We start from the raw sequence: 12,274 nt of genomic DNA on the forward strand, positions 1-12,274 counted from the left end.
AGAAATCCTAGAAGCAGAGGACTCTGGATCCAGGAGTGCCATCCACCAGCCACAGCCAGAGGCCCCTGGAAGCAGCGTGTTTGGCACAGCAAGCCCCAACCTCTGCCAGCTGAATCCACGCAGGGCGAGGCAGGAACCGTGTTGCTGCATTGACTTGCGACGAGGTGGGAGTTCCAGCTGTGGAAACTGCCTCCCTACTTTTTCCTTTTGGAAAGTGACCTGCCCAGCTATGCTGACAGCCGAGATGTGCAGGCACGATTACCTGTCACGGGTATTACCGAGCTGGAACTGGAACCAGGATTCCCTGAAATTGGGCCTGGCTGTTACTGAAGGAGCAGAGTAACAGAGGCAGCAATGGCAGCAAAAGAACAAGATCAGCAAGTGGTGAAGTGTGGCTCCTGAGTACAAGCCACGTGCTCCCTGCTCTTAGCGTTAGGTGATGGGATTATGCCACTCCTAGTGCTTTTAGAGGGCTGGGGAAGGGAGAGTTGGATGCCTTTGCAAACAGCACATGGCAGAGAATCACAGAACAGGCAGTCTGACAAGCTTGGCTGGGTTTTCACTGGACCCTCCATCACCTACAGCAGAGCTGGAAGCAAAGCCACTGCTTTGTGCCTCGGTTCTGCTGTGTAAAATGGAGATACCTCGTGCAGGGCTTTCGCAATCTAACCGGTGTGTGAGGCTCTCCGAAGGATGCTGCAGATGACTGGAATGCTGCTTTTCTTTTTAAGGCACGTTTGCCACGTGTTGCAGTCTGCCATCTGTTACGTAATGGTTTTCGCTTTATTTTTATTGCATTTTACATGTGCCCCAAATGAAATTATTGTAGGCCCCTAAAACGCCTGACCCACGCACTCAGGGTGGCAGTGCTAGCTTCAGCTTCCAGATCACTGAGTGAGGGACCCAAGTAATCTGCTTTGCAAACCCCCAGCCTACAGACAAGGTGGGTACTGCATGTAGAAAGAATTTAGGACATTAAGAATTTAGGAATTGGGAAAGCTGCTTTTGAGGTTTGGACTCAGCGTGGAAGAGACTTGGGATTTCATTCCCTGGGAGCAGTCCCCAAGGCTTGCCAGCAGCCCCATCAGTTTCCTTTATTAACATCCCAACACAAACCCCAAACGCTGGGCTGTGTGCACTCCCTGCTATGGGAGGGAGGGAGCGAAGCACGGCGTGACAGCAGAGAGCATCTCTGGTAGCAAGTCATGGGGAAGTTCTGCGTGGTGGCGAGATTGGGAAAATGGCACCGAGCTGAGCAGGAACTGGGCTGGAGACTCTGTGGAAGCAGGGCTGTCTGAACCGTGCCACATACAGAGGAGCTGGCATTTCTGTGCTCGTTGGAGTACGTTTCTTTTATGCCCTTTGAAGCAGAAGGGAAGGGGAAAGGAGAGCAGTTGAGGAACGGCAACGCTTCTCTGCATCCAGCTTCCTTAAAGCAATACCTGGCAGTGCTGGACCAGAGAGAATTGTGCATTCTGCACTTCTTCACTATCTGCTGCTTTTTTGTTGCTCCTCTGGCTTCTCCATCCACCCCCCACCGTTTTCCTTGCTCCTTCCTGGTCTTTTGAGAGCTGTTTCAAAGCAATCCGTGTTAGTAGGGAGCTATTTGTTTGCAGAGCACCTAAATTGTACTGGATCGCCTCTGGCTGTTTGTGCGGGTGTAACCATGCCTCGGTTTCCAGACTCATGCAAAACACATCCTTTAATTTCGATGTTTAGTCTCACTGCAGTGATGTCAGTAGCCCCGTGGTATCTCCCATCTCCAGCAGGGAAGCCATGCTGCTCTTCCTTCTGCAGCTCTGCAGGAGTTTGGTCGGGCACCCAGACCACTCAGTGCACGTCCCAGTTTCCCAAGCACCTGACAACTGCTGTGGACTCGTAGCATCACCCCCTCGAGTGCTGTTCAGAGGTTTGTCTATTGACTTCAGCAGGGTGTGCTTCAAACCCTTCAGAATATCAATGCTGTGAGAAGGGACGGCAGCAAGGACAGACAGCCAAGCCTGCACGATTTATATGCATCACTTATCTACAGTGAAAATGCAATTTATTTGGAACACCTTCTTAATTCTTTAGCATTTGTATATTAAAATGATGAAATTTTAGTTGACTTCATTGTGGCTCCTCCTCACAGTATGGTCCTGCTTCCTCTTGCTCCTGAAGTGCTGACAGCCTGTACTGATTTTCTCTCACTGTGACTTAGCAAAACAGAGACCTGAACCTAAACAGCCTCTCGGAAAGCTGCTTGAACCAGCAAGGACTGTTAGCCTACCACTATCTTCTTCTAACACTGCAAAGAAATGTTTTATGTGAATCAGTCTTTGTTTCATAACTGATTTGCTGACCATTCCTGTTACTTACCGTGGTAGGTGCAATTCATGGAGTGTGCAGGGCCCATTGTGTCCTACATGTGATGGGGTTTTTCAGTCACACACCCCAATATTTGTTCCTTGTTTCACCTGAGAGACTTCTGAGCCATCGAATTGTGTGACCTTGCAGGTTAATGACATCTCTGGAGCAGGGTTGCAGCTCGTCTGTCTATCAGGAGGCAGTGATTGTCAGCGAGGTACTGATGGGCAGATGAAGTTGCCACTTCGATTCCAGCCAGCAAACCGTGGTGGCTTTCTGACACAGAGCTCGTGTGTCCTGGTCAGGAGATGGCTGTGTTTTCGTTATTTAAAAGAGGCACTCCCAGGGGCTGGAATCCTGCACAGACAGTACATAACTGGACTTGCAGGCTGCTATTCCTGCAGAGCATTTTGTGGTCTCCCCCGTTTTTCTGCTCAGAGTGTTCCTTAGGCTCTTGCTGGCCATCGGTATTTGCTGTTGGAGGGCCACTGCCCAACAGCCTCGCTTTGGGGAATGAATTCCTCCCTCCTCTCAGTGTCTGCAAGGATTTTTACTTTATCTGCCTGCTTTATGCTGCCATAGCTGGAGAACCGTTTCCTTTAAGTCCTGCAAATGCCTTCCAGGGAAAGCTGCAGCTGCTCTAAGGGAGAGGAGGCGCCTCGCAGCACACCCCCACCTCTGGACCACCGGGTACAGGTTTGGTGCAGCACCTCATCACCCGAGGGTGCTCCGACTGGGGCAAACCTGCCCGTTACCACTTTGGCACACTCACACTCCAGGCAGAGGCAGCTTGGCCACAAGCACAGCCTCCTGCAGGGACAGGAGCTGCCATGGGCACACCGCAGGCGATGGCACGCTTGTCCCCACAAATCCAACTCACGTTAGCGTACCCGTACCAGCCACGGGGCTTTCTCTGGTTGTGCATTCACACAGCAGTGCAGCAGGGAGGATAAGGACCACGTAAGCAGGGCTGCGAGGACCAGCTGCAGGCAGAGGATCAGCACCCCTGAGCCCCTGGGTGGCCGCTCTGATCCAGCTGCCTTTCTGTGGCTCTTCGCTGCGCTTCTCTACTTGTAAATAACTCTGGCTTTTATTTGACCTGTCTCAGGAGTGATTTTCCTCTAAGCCAGACCTTTCAGTGTCTCAGAAAGCCTGCAGCACATAAAGGTAACACAAAGCGATGAGATTTTCTCCATCCTTTTCAGCGGGTTTAAGCTTGATTGACAAGCCCTGTTCTAGTGCCGGCAACTGGGATTTCCCAGGCGTGAGTGTTAATGGGTTTTTACATTAGCGCCTTGCGTGCAAATCCCAGCTCCTGCAGCTGGGTTGCTGCTGTCCCTCAGGTGAGTCTGTTGTCTGCCACTCTTCTGGCCTTTCCGTACGGGGTTATTGTCTTCCCTCTTTTTCTCCAGGAGCCAGCAACCTGTCGCCAGTTTTGCTTCAGCTTAGAGACGAGGGAGAGCAGCAGGGTGGTGCCTTTGTGATATGCTTGCTCTTATTTTGTCCGGATACTTTTTAATTAACCTGGGCTACAGCAGCTCCCACCTCATACCCTCCCAGGCGTTTGGTGGGTTTCGTCGTTCCAGAGTTGTTTTGGTGACAGGTTAACCCTGCAAACCCCTACCGATTTTCTGCTTTCCCTGAGAAGAGAGATTTGTTTCCCCATTTAACGCACCCTCCTCTTCCATCTCTCCCTTTAATTTGCAGACTTTGAAAATGGTCGACGAGTTTAGGGTGAAGGCCGAGAAGGAGAAAGTTGCCAGGAGCTTGGAGCTGTTGAACTTCCTCCTCAAAACCGTGACGCAGCAGGTGAGAGCGTGACCCGATCCCGCGGGGCTTTGACTCCTCGACACACGGACTGCCAAAGGGCTGTACCACCAAGAGCTCTGTCAGCTCTCAGGCCTGGATTTTACCTTGTGACTGCTTCATCACTACATCCCTTCCCTTGGAGGGAACGCCTGGCTGGATTTGAGTACAGAAAACCCCTCCAGTCTGAAGGAGAGATCCGTAGCTCTTGAGAGCTGATCTCCAAGAACTTGCTGAAGGATTTGTGCAGTGTTCCACAAACATCCGTGCCATCTCCTTTCTCATTGGGAGAAATGCAGCCTAGGGTACGGTGGGGGTACGGTGGGTTTTGTCCCAGATGATCGCTCTCTCCTCTTCACTGAACCCCAGAGACTGATTACCAGAAACTGAGACTTACGCAGAAGCTTTGTGAACTGGAGTGGGGCATTGTTCAGCTCTAAAGAAAAATGGTATTTTTGAACACGAGGAGATTTTCTATAGGTGACAAAATAAGTTTCCAACATGGTTTTATTTATGAGAGCAAAATAACGCAAGCAGCATAATTGCTGAAGCCCAGTTTCCTACTGATAAGCTCGCACCACAGCCCATTTCTTTGTGGAGACCTAATAGGAAAGTGGGTGGGGAGAGGGATTATTTCCGGGGTTCTTGGAGGACCTGAACAGCCTCTGAGACACCCCTTTCTGTCTGGTTTTACTGAGATTGTCCACTGGGTCACAGAAGCTGTTACAGGCAGTCAGAAGCAGCATGATTGAGTTCTTTCGAAACCAGACTGAAAACACTTTTGCTTTTCTTTAGGGTAGGTACATAGCACATCATCTTCATCCCCCCTTTCCCAGTCACAGGGTGAAAAGTAAAAAGGACTAAAGGACCTTTCAGTCCCTTTCATGCCAGGTAATTCTAGCTTAGACTCATGTTTGGCATGCTAGAGACCCAGTTTTCAAGCAAACCCTGTGTGTAGTGGTGTAACTCGCCAGTTTTTGCCCCCAGCTTGAAGCGTGGTTGTGGATGGGCTCAGGGCAGTGGCCTAGAGAAGCCAGGTGGCTCCTTCTGAGCTCACCCTGCACGTTGTCAGTGTGCACTTGCCTCTTGCAGAAGCTGCACGTGGAGCTGATGGAGCTGGACAAAGTGCTGGTAGCTCTGAACCAGCAGGAAGGCATCGGGAAGTCAGCACGCCTCGACTCTCTCTACTGGAATGCCATGCGGTGGCTGAACCACACGTACGTAGGGCTGGCACCCGGGCTTCTCGGCTCGCCTGCAGGGCTGCCTGCCTGTCCTGCTTGGCTTCTTTGGCCTGGGGAAGCAGGAAGGGAAGGGAAATCAAGGCACTGAGCTCAGACTGGGGTTTGACTTAACTGGAGCTGCTGGGGTGGTGAGGGTGAAACGCTTCTTGTTTTGCTTGGTGCTAGGCTCATTGCTCAGGTGTGTGCATGGTTAGGATCGGGCCTTTTTTGGGAGAGGGTTGCGAGGCATGTCTGATATCTGATCTGCTCTTGCCAGCAGATGTAAGACAGTCAATTACCCAAGGACAGAGCACCTGCAGCTCCGAGCAGTGGCCTGGTGCAAGAGCCATCGCCAACGTTGCGGGGCATTTCTGGGCTGGGCTCAATCACTCAGCTCCTACCACATCAGCGTGGGCTGATCCTGCAGATGTGAGCCTGGAGGGAGCGAGCAGCTGTCAGGGGAAGTGAGTGAATACCAGAGAGACCCTGCCCAGGGCCTTCAGCCCCCCCCCAGTGATTTTTGGGCTCCTCGGTGCCTGGGTCCCCAGCCAGGTTGCCTTGCTTTGAAGGCTGGGAGCGTTCAGCCTTCGTGCTTCAATGCTCCCGTGCTAAATGGCACCTGGATTTGACTTTTACTCCTGGGGAAAAAGAAGGGCAGGATCTTTTTTTCCTTCCTGCCAGTAGCTTGCAATTGGGCTTTTTGTTTCCTCTTCCTTCTGGCAGCATTTAGCACTGTGCACAGCTCTGGGTGGCTCTGCTGACGGCTGGGAGTCACAGCCCCAGCCTGTGGGTGGCCTCATCTGAGGCATCTCAGCCCTGCAAGAGGTTCTGGGGGAAAGGCTTGCACGTGGCTCACTGTGAGAGGGCTCACAGGCAGGGAGGAATTGCACAAGGCAGCTGAAACTGTTGCTGTGGCCCCTCCTGATGCCTCCAACAGCCTGCCAGGGCACAGTGGCCTCACCCAGCCCCGTGGCACAGCCCCGGTCCCGTCAGCAGTCCCACACAGCTCGCTTGGCACCGCGCTGCTGGGTCTGGCCCAGGGGCAAGGCCTGGGTTAGCAGCAAGGAGAGACTGCAAACGGGGTGGCTGAGGGTTTAGTGGGCATGAAACACTGAGTTTTGTGTGCTGCCTGAGGAAGGGATGGGGTTTGAGGGCGCAGCCTGCTGCCCCTGTTGGTGCTGTCTTGCTGTGGGACCCAGGGATCTTTGTGCAGGTGAGCTGGACCGGACCTGCAGCAGGTGTGGTTTGTCCCCAGCACCCTGGTGGAGGTGCTGAGAGGCAAACACTAACATCGTGTTGTCAGAATGTTTTTTTTTTCCACTCTGAACTGGCGCAACTCTCCAGAAGGGCTGTGGGATCGCAGCCTGGTTCCTTTTCAGGTGCCTTTCTGGGGACTGAGCTGGTGCAGGGCAGTAACTGGGTTATACTGGGCTGCCTGGGTGAGGCTGGAAGGGTTTAGGGGGGGTTCTCCGCTTCCTCCTGCTTCTACCTGGTCGTGGCCTGCCTGGAGCGTGCACCACGGTGCTTCCTGGCTGTAAACTGAGTTAGTGTTGATTTTTGGTGTTCTCTCTGCAGGAAGCCCAAGAAAGAGAAAGCAGCCAATAAACCCGTGCAGGCAGCAGAGCCACTGAAGCGGAAGAAGAAAGGCTTCCTCCCAGAGACCAAGAAACGCAAGAATCGCAAGAAAGGCGTCCAGGAGAACGGAGTAGCACCAGGAGGTAGAAAAGATGGAGAGCCAGCAGCCCCAGAGGGGCAAGCCATGGGAACAGGAAGCCCTGAGCAAAAGCAAGGCCCTGTGCCTGGCAGCAAGAAACACAAGAATCGGAACAGAGGGGTCAGGGAGAATGGGGTGGCAGCAGCAGGCAGCAAGGGTGGAGCTGTGAACGGTGATGCCGTGGCTGACAAAAAGAAGAAGAAGAGGAATAGAAAAAGAAAAGGTGATGCAGGTAACGAAGCTGAGCAGGTTCCAGCTGCAAAGAAAGCCAAAGGGAGCGCCAGCCAGGAGACCCCACAGAAGCAGGGCAAAGCCAAGAAGAAAAGGAAAGAGAAAAAAGCTCCAGCGCTGCAGGAGTAAAACTTCATGGACTCACCCAGGCCTGGCATGGCTAATGTGACTCAGAGGACTGTTTTAGCATCTTTTATAACTATATTTTTATGCCCTCCTTGAATTTAAATAAAACTGCCATAATGCTGAGCTCTAAAGCTGTAGGTCTGGCTTGTGTGGGAGGTTCAGCTAAAGCTTCAGGAGGCCTCGTCCTGTCTGGGCTCTGGCAGTGCCAAACAGCCTGTGCTGGGGAGCACGGCCTCCTTTTTTCCCCCTTGATTTCCACAAGGCAAAAGCAAGAGGCTTGCTTGGATCCCCTGGGGAGATGCGGTGGTGAGCTGGCACTGCTGTTGTGTGGTCGAGCCCTGGAGGTTCAGGAGTGATCCCTAAAGGGATGTTTCTGTCCTGGCCAGGCCCAGCAGTGCTTGCAGCTTTTCCAGGCTGGGAGATGCTGAATACCTGACATGCCTGGGGGTTAAATGGGTTTGCACTTGCATATTCTGAGGTTAAATATATCCAATTTGGGCTGCTCAGGTGTCACCAGTAACTACCATGAGCTCACCGCTTTGCTTTCTCTCGCACAGCCCTTTGCTGGAAGGGTGACGGCCCCTGTGACAGCACAGGGACATCAATAAAGCAGTGAAGCAATGGAAATGGTTAATGGATCTGCTGGGCTGCCAGGCCCGCAGTGCAGCCACGCACACACCTGCTACCAGCAGGCACACAGCACTCTGCGAAGGCGACCGCTCGGAAAAGCTTCTTCTTACGTATTCCTGGGCTCCTGGAAGCCATCAGCGCTCTGCAGAGCACCAGGACCTCCTTCACTGTGCTGGGCTCTTGGCTCCTGTGGGAGCTGGGTCTGAAGGCGTTTGAAACCCCACTCACCTTATGGTTGCCTCTAAAGCCTCTTCCCTCCTTGGCTGTCCTCCTGCAGGTGGGTCTGTTCTGCCAGGCACGGGTAAGGGCACCGGAATTGCCGTGGGGCTTTTGGAGGGAGCGAGAGAAGAGCTGCAAAAGGCTGCGTTTGTCCGTGGTTGTTTGTCCATCTGCCTTTGCAATGACTTAAAAGGCCTAAAGGTTCCCAGGAGGCACTTCCATGTCCCAGCAGTGATCCCTGAGGCCTGCCGCGCACCCCAAGGAGCTCCTGGCAGCAGCGGGCAAGGGCTGGAGCTGTGGTGCCTGCTGGCAGGGCTCAGCAGAGGGTGTCCTGCCTGCCACTGCCTTTTGCTTTCTGCCTTCACAGCAGCCTTCCTCTGGCCCTCCAGGGAGGCAGCACTGAGCAGCACTTGGTGCACTGGAGGCTGCAGCCTTCGTCTGTGCTGGGTGAGGAGGGGGAGCTGGCTGGAGCCGGGCCCTTCGAGTCCAAAACCTTTTAGGCAGAGGCACAGGCTGGGGAATGAGGAGAAGGGGAGCTCTGTGGGGTTGTCAGGGTCCCTTGGCACATGAAGGGAAGCTCTCCTTTAGCCCCCTCAGGCCAACTGTTGGCCTCCAGGCTCAGCAGGGGCTGCGGTGGTGCAGGACTGAGCTCGGTGAAGGCTGCTGTTGGCCTCTCAGTGCAGTGCTCTCTCACTTGCAATTTCCTCACCTCAAACACCAGCCAGTTCTGAGCAAACTGGGGCTGGACTCGTCCTGACAGCGCTTTTCTCCCAAGCCCTTTGTTGATCTGGGTGTTATTGCAGGGCCTTGACTAGAAGAGCTGCTCTCGAACCCCCAGGAGAGCTGCCAGCCGCTGTGCCCAGCCAGAAGGTGTTGGCAATTACCGCTGCTCCCGTCTCCAAGAGCAAGGAGACAAAGAGGGCTGCTGGCATCGGGGCTGTTGCCCAGTCTCTGCCATTTCATACTGAAAGCTGGTTCATTGCCTGGTTAAGACCTCAGTCCCAGCAAAGCCCCTGGATCTCGATGCCCCCCCAGCTGTCTCCTGAGTGCTGACTTCTCAACTTCTGTGCAGACGCAGCAGGTAAGAGGCCAGCAGGTCACCCAAGGCCAGCAGGTCACCTGCCTTTAATGGTCTGGCGATGCTCTGAAGGGGAGTGAAGGTTTCATGTCTTCAAGTCTGCCTCACTAATGATTTCTTTCCTTCTCTTTGTGCCTGGAAGTAGCATGTCTGGGGACTTTGCACTGCTGCCCCTGCAGAACCAGAGGAGAAACAGAGTGCAGGTGTGGGGAGGGGGAAGCCAGGTGAGCAGACGGGTACCGGGTATGTGGGGATTTGGGGGACAGCACTGGAGCCCCCCGGGCTGTCTCAGGCTGTGCAGCAGGACAGCAGCAGCCTGATGGTGGTGGGAGCTGAGCCTGGCGCTCCCGGGCCTGGCAGGTGGTGGCCCAGCAGGTACTGGGGCCACACGCAGGAGTCTGTCCTGAGAGCCCTTGCAGTGAAGCCTTTGGGGATGTCTGAGGGTCTCCTCCCCAGCTCGTGTGATGTGTGGCGCTCAGACACCGCTGGGTTGTTTTAAGGACCAGGTTTGAGGCCATGCAGATCCGTTTGTCCTTTTGGGAAGAAACCAGGGCAGGGCGAGGCGCGGCGTGGACCTGGCCTTGGACCTGGCAGGGGGATGGCACCTGGGCAGTGCCCGCTGCCAGGCTGGAGAGGCCGACAGTGACCTCCCTGCCCGCTGCTGTGCTCCTGTGTGTGTCTGCAGTGTTTGCAGAGCAAAGGGAAAAGGGACAGGAAAGCTGTGAGGCATCGAACACACTGCTGCAGTAACAACTTCATTGCCAATTAAATTACCTGGCTTTAGCCTGGCTTTGATGCACGGTGTATAAATGCAGTCACTAATCCACCATGGCAAATCGTGTTTCACTGGCACTTATTTGTGCCTTCCAACGATTGCAAAGGTTTCATTTGCCTTGATTTCATGTCCATCTGTCACCGGACCTTCAGGGCTTGCAGGGGATAGACCAGGCTTTGATTTTAATGAAGCCTTTTCTTTTCAGCTGTCCTGGGCTCAGAAGCTCTTTGGCAGTGATGAGAGCTCAAGGGTTGTGCTGAAGGCAAGAAAAGAGCCGCAGGCCCTGGGGCTCTGAGCTCCGGGAGCTCTCCTGCCTGTCTGCGGGCCTGGTGCTAGGGAAAGGCCTCTGCCTGAGGCAGGGGGGTCCTGCCAGGAGCAGGGCTGTGAGCTCACCTTTCTCAGTCCTGTGCTGCTCCTTGTCTGAAAGTTATAGACTGTTTTAACCAAAATCACGATCTTTTGGTGCACGAGGTGCGTTAGGACTCTCCCCACTGCCTGTGACTGGTGGAAGAGTCGGCCTGAATTCCTAGGGGAGGCTGCAAGTGGCAGTCGGGTGAAGCTGGGTGGTAAAATCTGTCCCCTGCAAAGGGCAATAAACACCTGCCTGTCCCAAGCCGAGCAAGAGGGAGAGGGGCTGTGAATGGGGAGAGGAAGTTTTTGTGGCAGGAGTGATGAGAGGGCGACTGTTGGGGCACTGGGGGTGCCCTGTGCCACCCCGGCTGGTTGCTGCTGGCTTGCAGGCTTGGCCTGGAGCAGTGCCTTGCGGCAGGCTCTGTGCTGCAAAGGGGGTCCCGGGCCGGCTGCAGCCCCCCTGTTCCCAGCATCCAGGGTCACAGCATGGCTCTTCCTGGTGGCCGGAAAGCCTGGCCACGTGGATTTCCTCCTGGCTTGCCTTGCATCTGTTGGCCATTGCATATAGCCACAGAAAAGGATGAATCAACTGTAAATGCATCCTTTTCAGCATATTTTTCAAATGCTAAGCTTAATGCTTTATTTGTGTCATACCAAGATTGTGCCGGGGACAACAGGAGGGGGCTGAAGTGTGTTGGAGTTGATTGGAAGTGAAAGAGAGGTTGCCAGGCAGTCGGGATCTCTGTACAAATGTAAACGACCACCAGCAGTGAGCTCAGACACCTCCAGCATAAATGGCAGCAGCTTGTACAGCCCGCTTGGTCTTCCCAAGGCGATGCCCTGCTCTGGTGTCGACGTGTGTCGAGGGTGGTCAGAGAAGGTGCTCTGCAAACTCGTGCAGTGAGGCTGTGTCAGACTGCAGATGGCCTTGGTGGGATCTCGAGGGGACCAGCGTGGGGAGGATTTATCAACAGGGACAGCTACTGGGGCTGGAAGAGTGACCGAGTGTCCGGGTGGCTGTGTGGGGTGTGGGTACGGGCACGTCGATGTCTGTGATCCAGAAAAGGGAACAGTACAGCCATGGCAGCAGTTGTTGGCTGACGGATGCTGAAGTAGCGGAGCTTCAAACTGAGCTGCTCGAACATCAAAACCTATGAAACCGTGCTTAAGTCACTTACACAGTACGATTAAGCAGAAAGCCCTGAGATGCAGTGCCACAAGGTGATCAGGGTTGGTTTTTTAGACGGACAAACCCTTTGCTTGCAGCGGGGCAGGCCTCCTGGCCTGGACACTTGCTCTGCATTGAAAGAAAAGCACACTGAAGGGAGGTGTGGAGGCCTGTAGGAGATGGAGAACGCTTCCGTGGCCGGTGAGAGGAGACACTTGGGCTGAGTTGTGCCTTGTCTGTGTGGCCAGGACAGGAGAGCTGCTGTGCAGCAGCACGTTGCACCTGAAGCAGCAGACCCAGCCCCTTCACCCTGTTTTGCCCACGAACAAGCAGCCACTGCCCTGTGGAGCCAGCAGCTGAGGCTTGGCAGGACCCCTGGAGAAGGGTGGCCTTGGGGCCAGCTGTGCCTTGGATTAATTCCTGCTCTGCTTCTGCCCCTTGTCCCAAACACCTGACCCACGGCTACCACCGCGCTGGCTTTGCTGTCAGCTCACCCCGTCTCTGCCCAGCACCGACACCTTCCCCTAAAGCTCCGGCCCTGAGCTGGACCCAGGCGGCTGACCCAGGGAAGAGGAGGCTGCCACCCCCACCCCCTGCTCCCCCTGCCCCT

General features: G+C 54.5%; 1 protein-coding gene across 1 annotated transcript in view; it reads left to right on the top strand.

Annotated features, from left to right (window-relative positions):
• Positions 1-7,566, top strand: part of MYBBP1A (MYB binding protein 1a) — a 59,712-nt gene extending 52,146 nt beyond the window's left edge. The window contains exons 25-27 of the mRNA XM_084493578.1: positions 4,054-4,155; positions 5,245-5,369; positions 6,948-7,566. Of these exons, the coding sequence (XP_084349704.1) occupies positions 4,054-4,155; positions 5,245-5,369; positions 6,948-7,446 (726 nt within the window). The 3' untranslated portion in view covers positions 7,447-7,566. The remainder of the gene's footprint in view (positions 1-4,053; positions 4,156-5,244; positions 5,370-6,947) is intronic.
• Positions 7,567-12,274: the final 4,708 nt, after the last annotated feature.

The sequence above is a fragment of the Aythya ferina genome, assembly GCF_964211825.1.
Source record: "Aythya ferina genome assembly, chromosome: 19".
NCBI classification, from domain to species: Eukaryota; Metazoa; Chordata; class Aves; order Anseriformes; family Anatidae; genus Aythya; species Aythya ferina.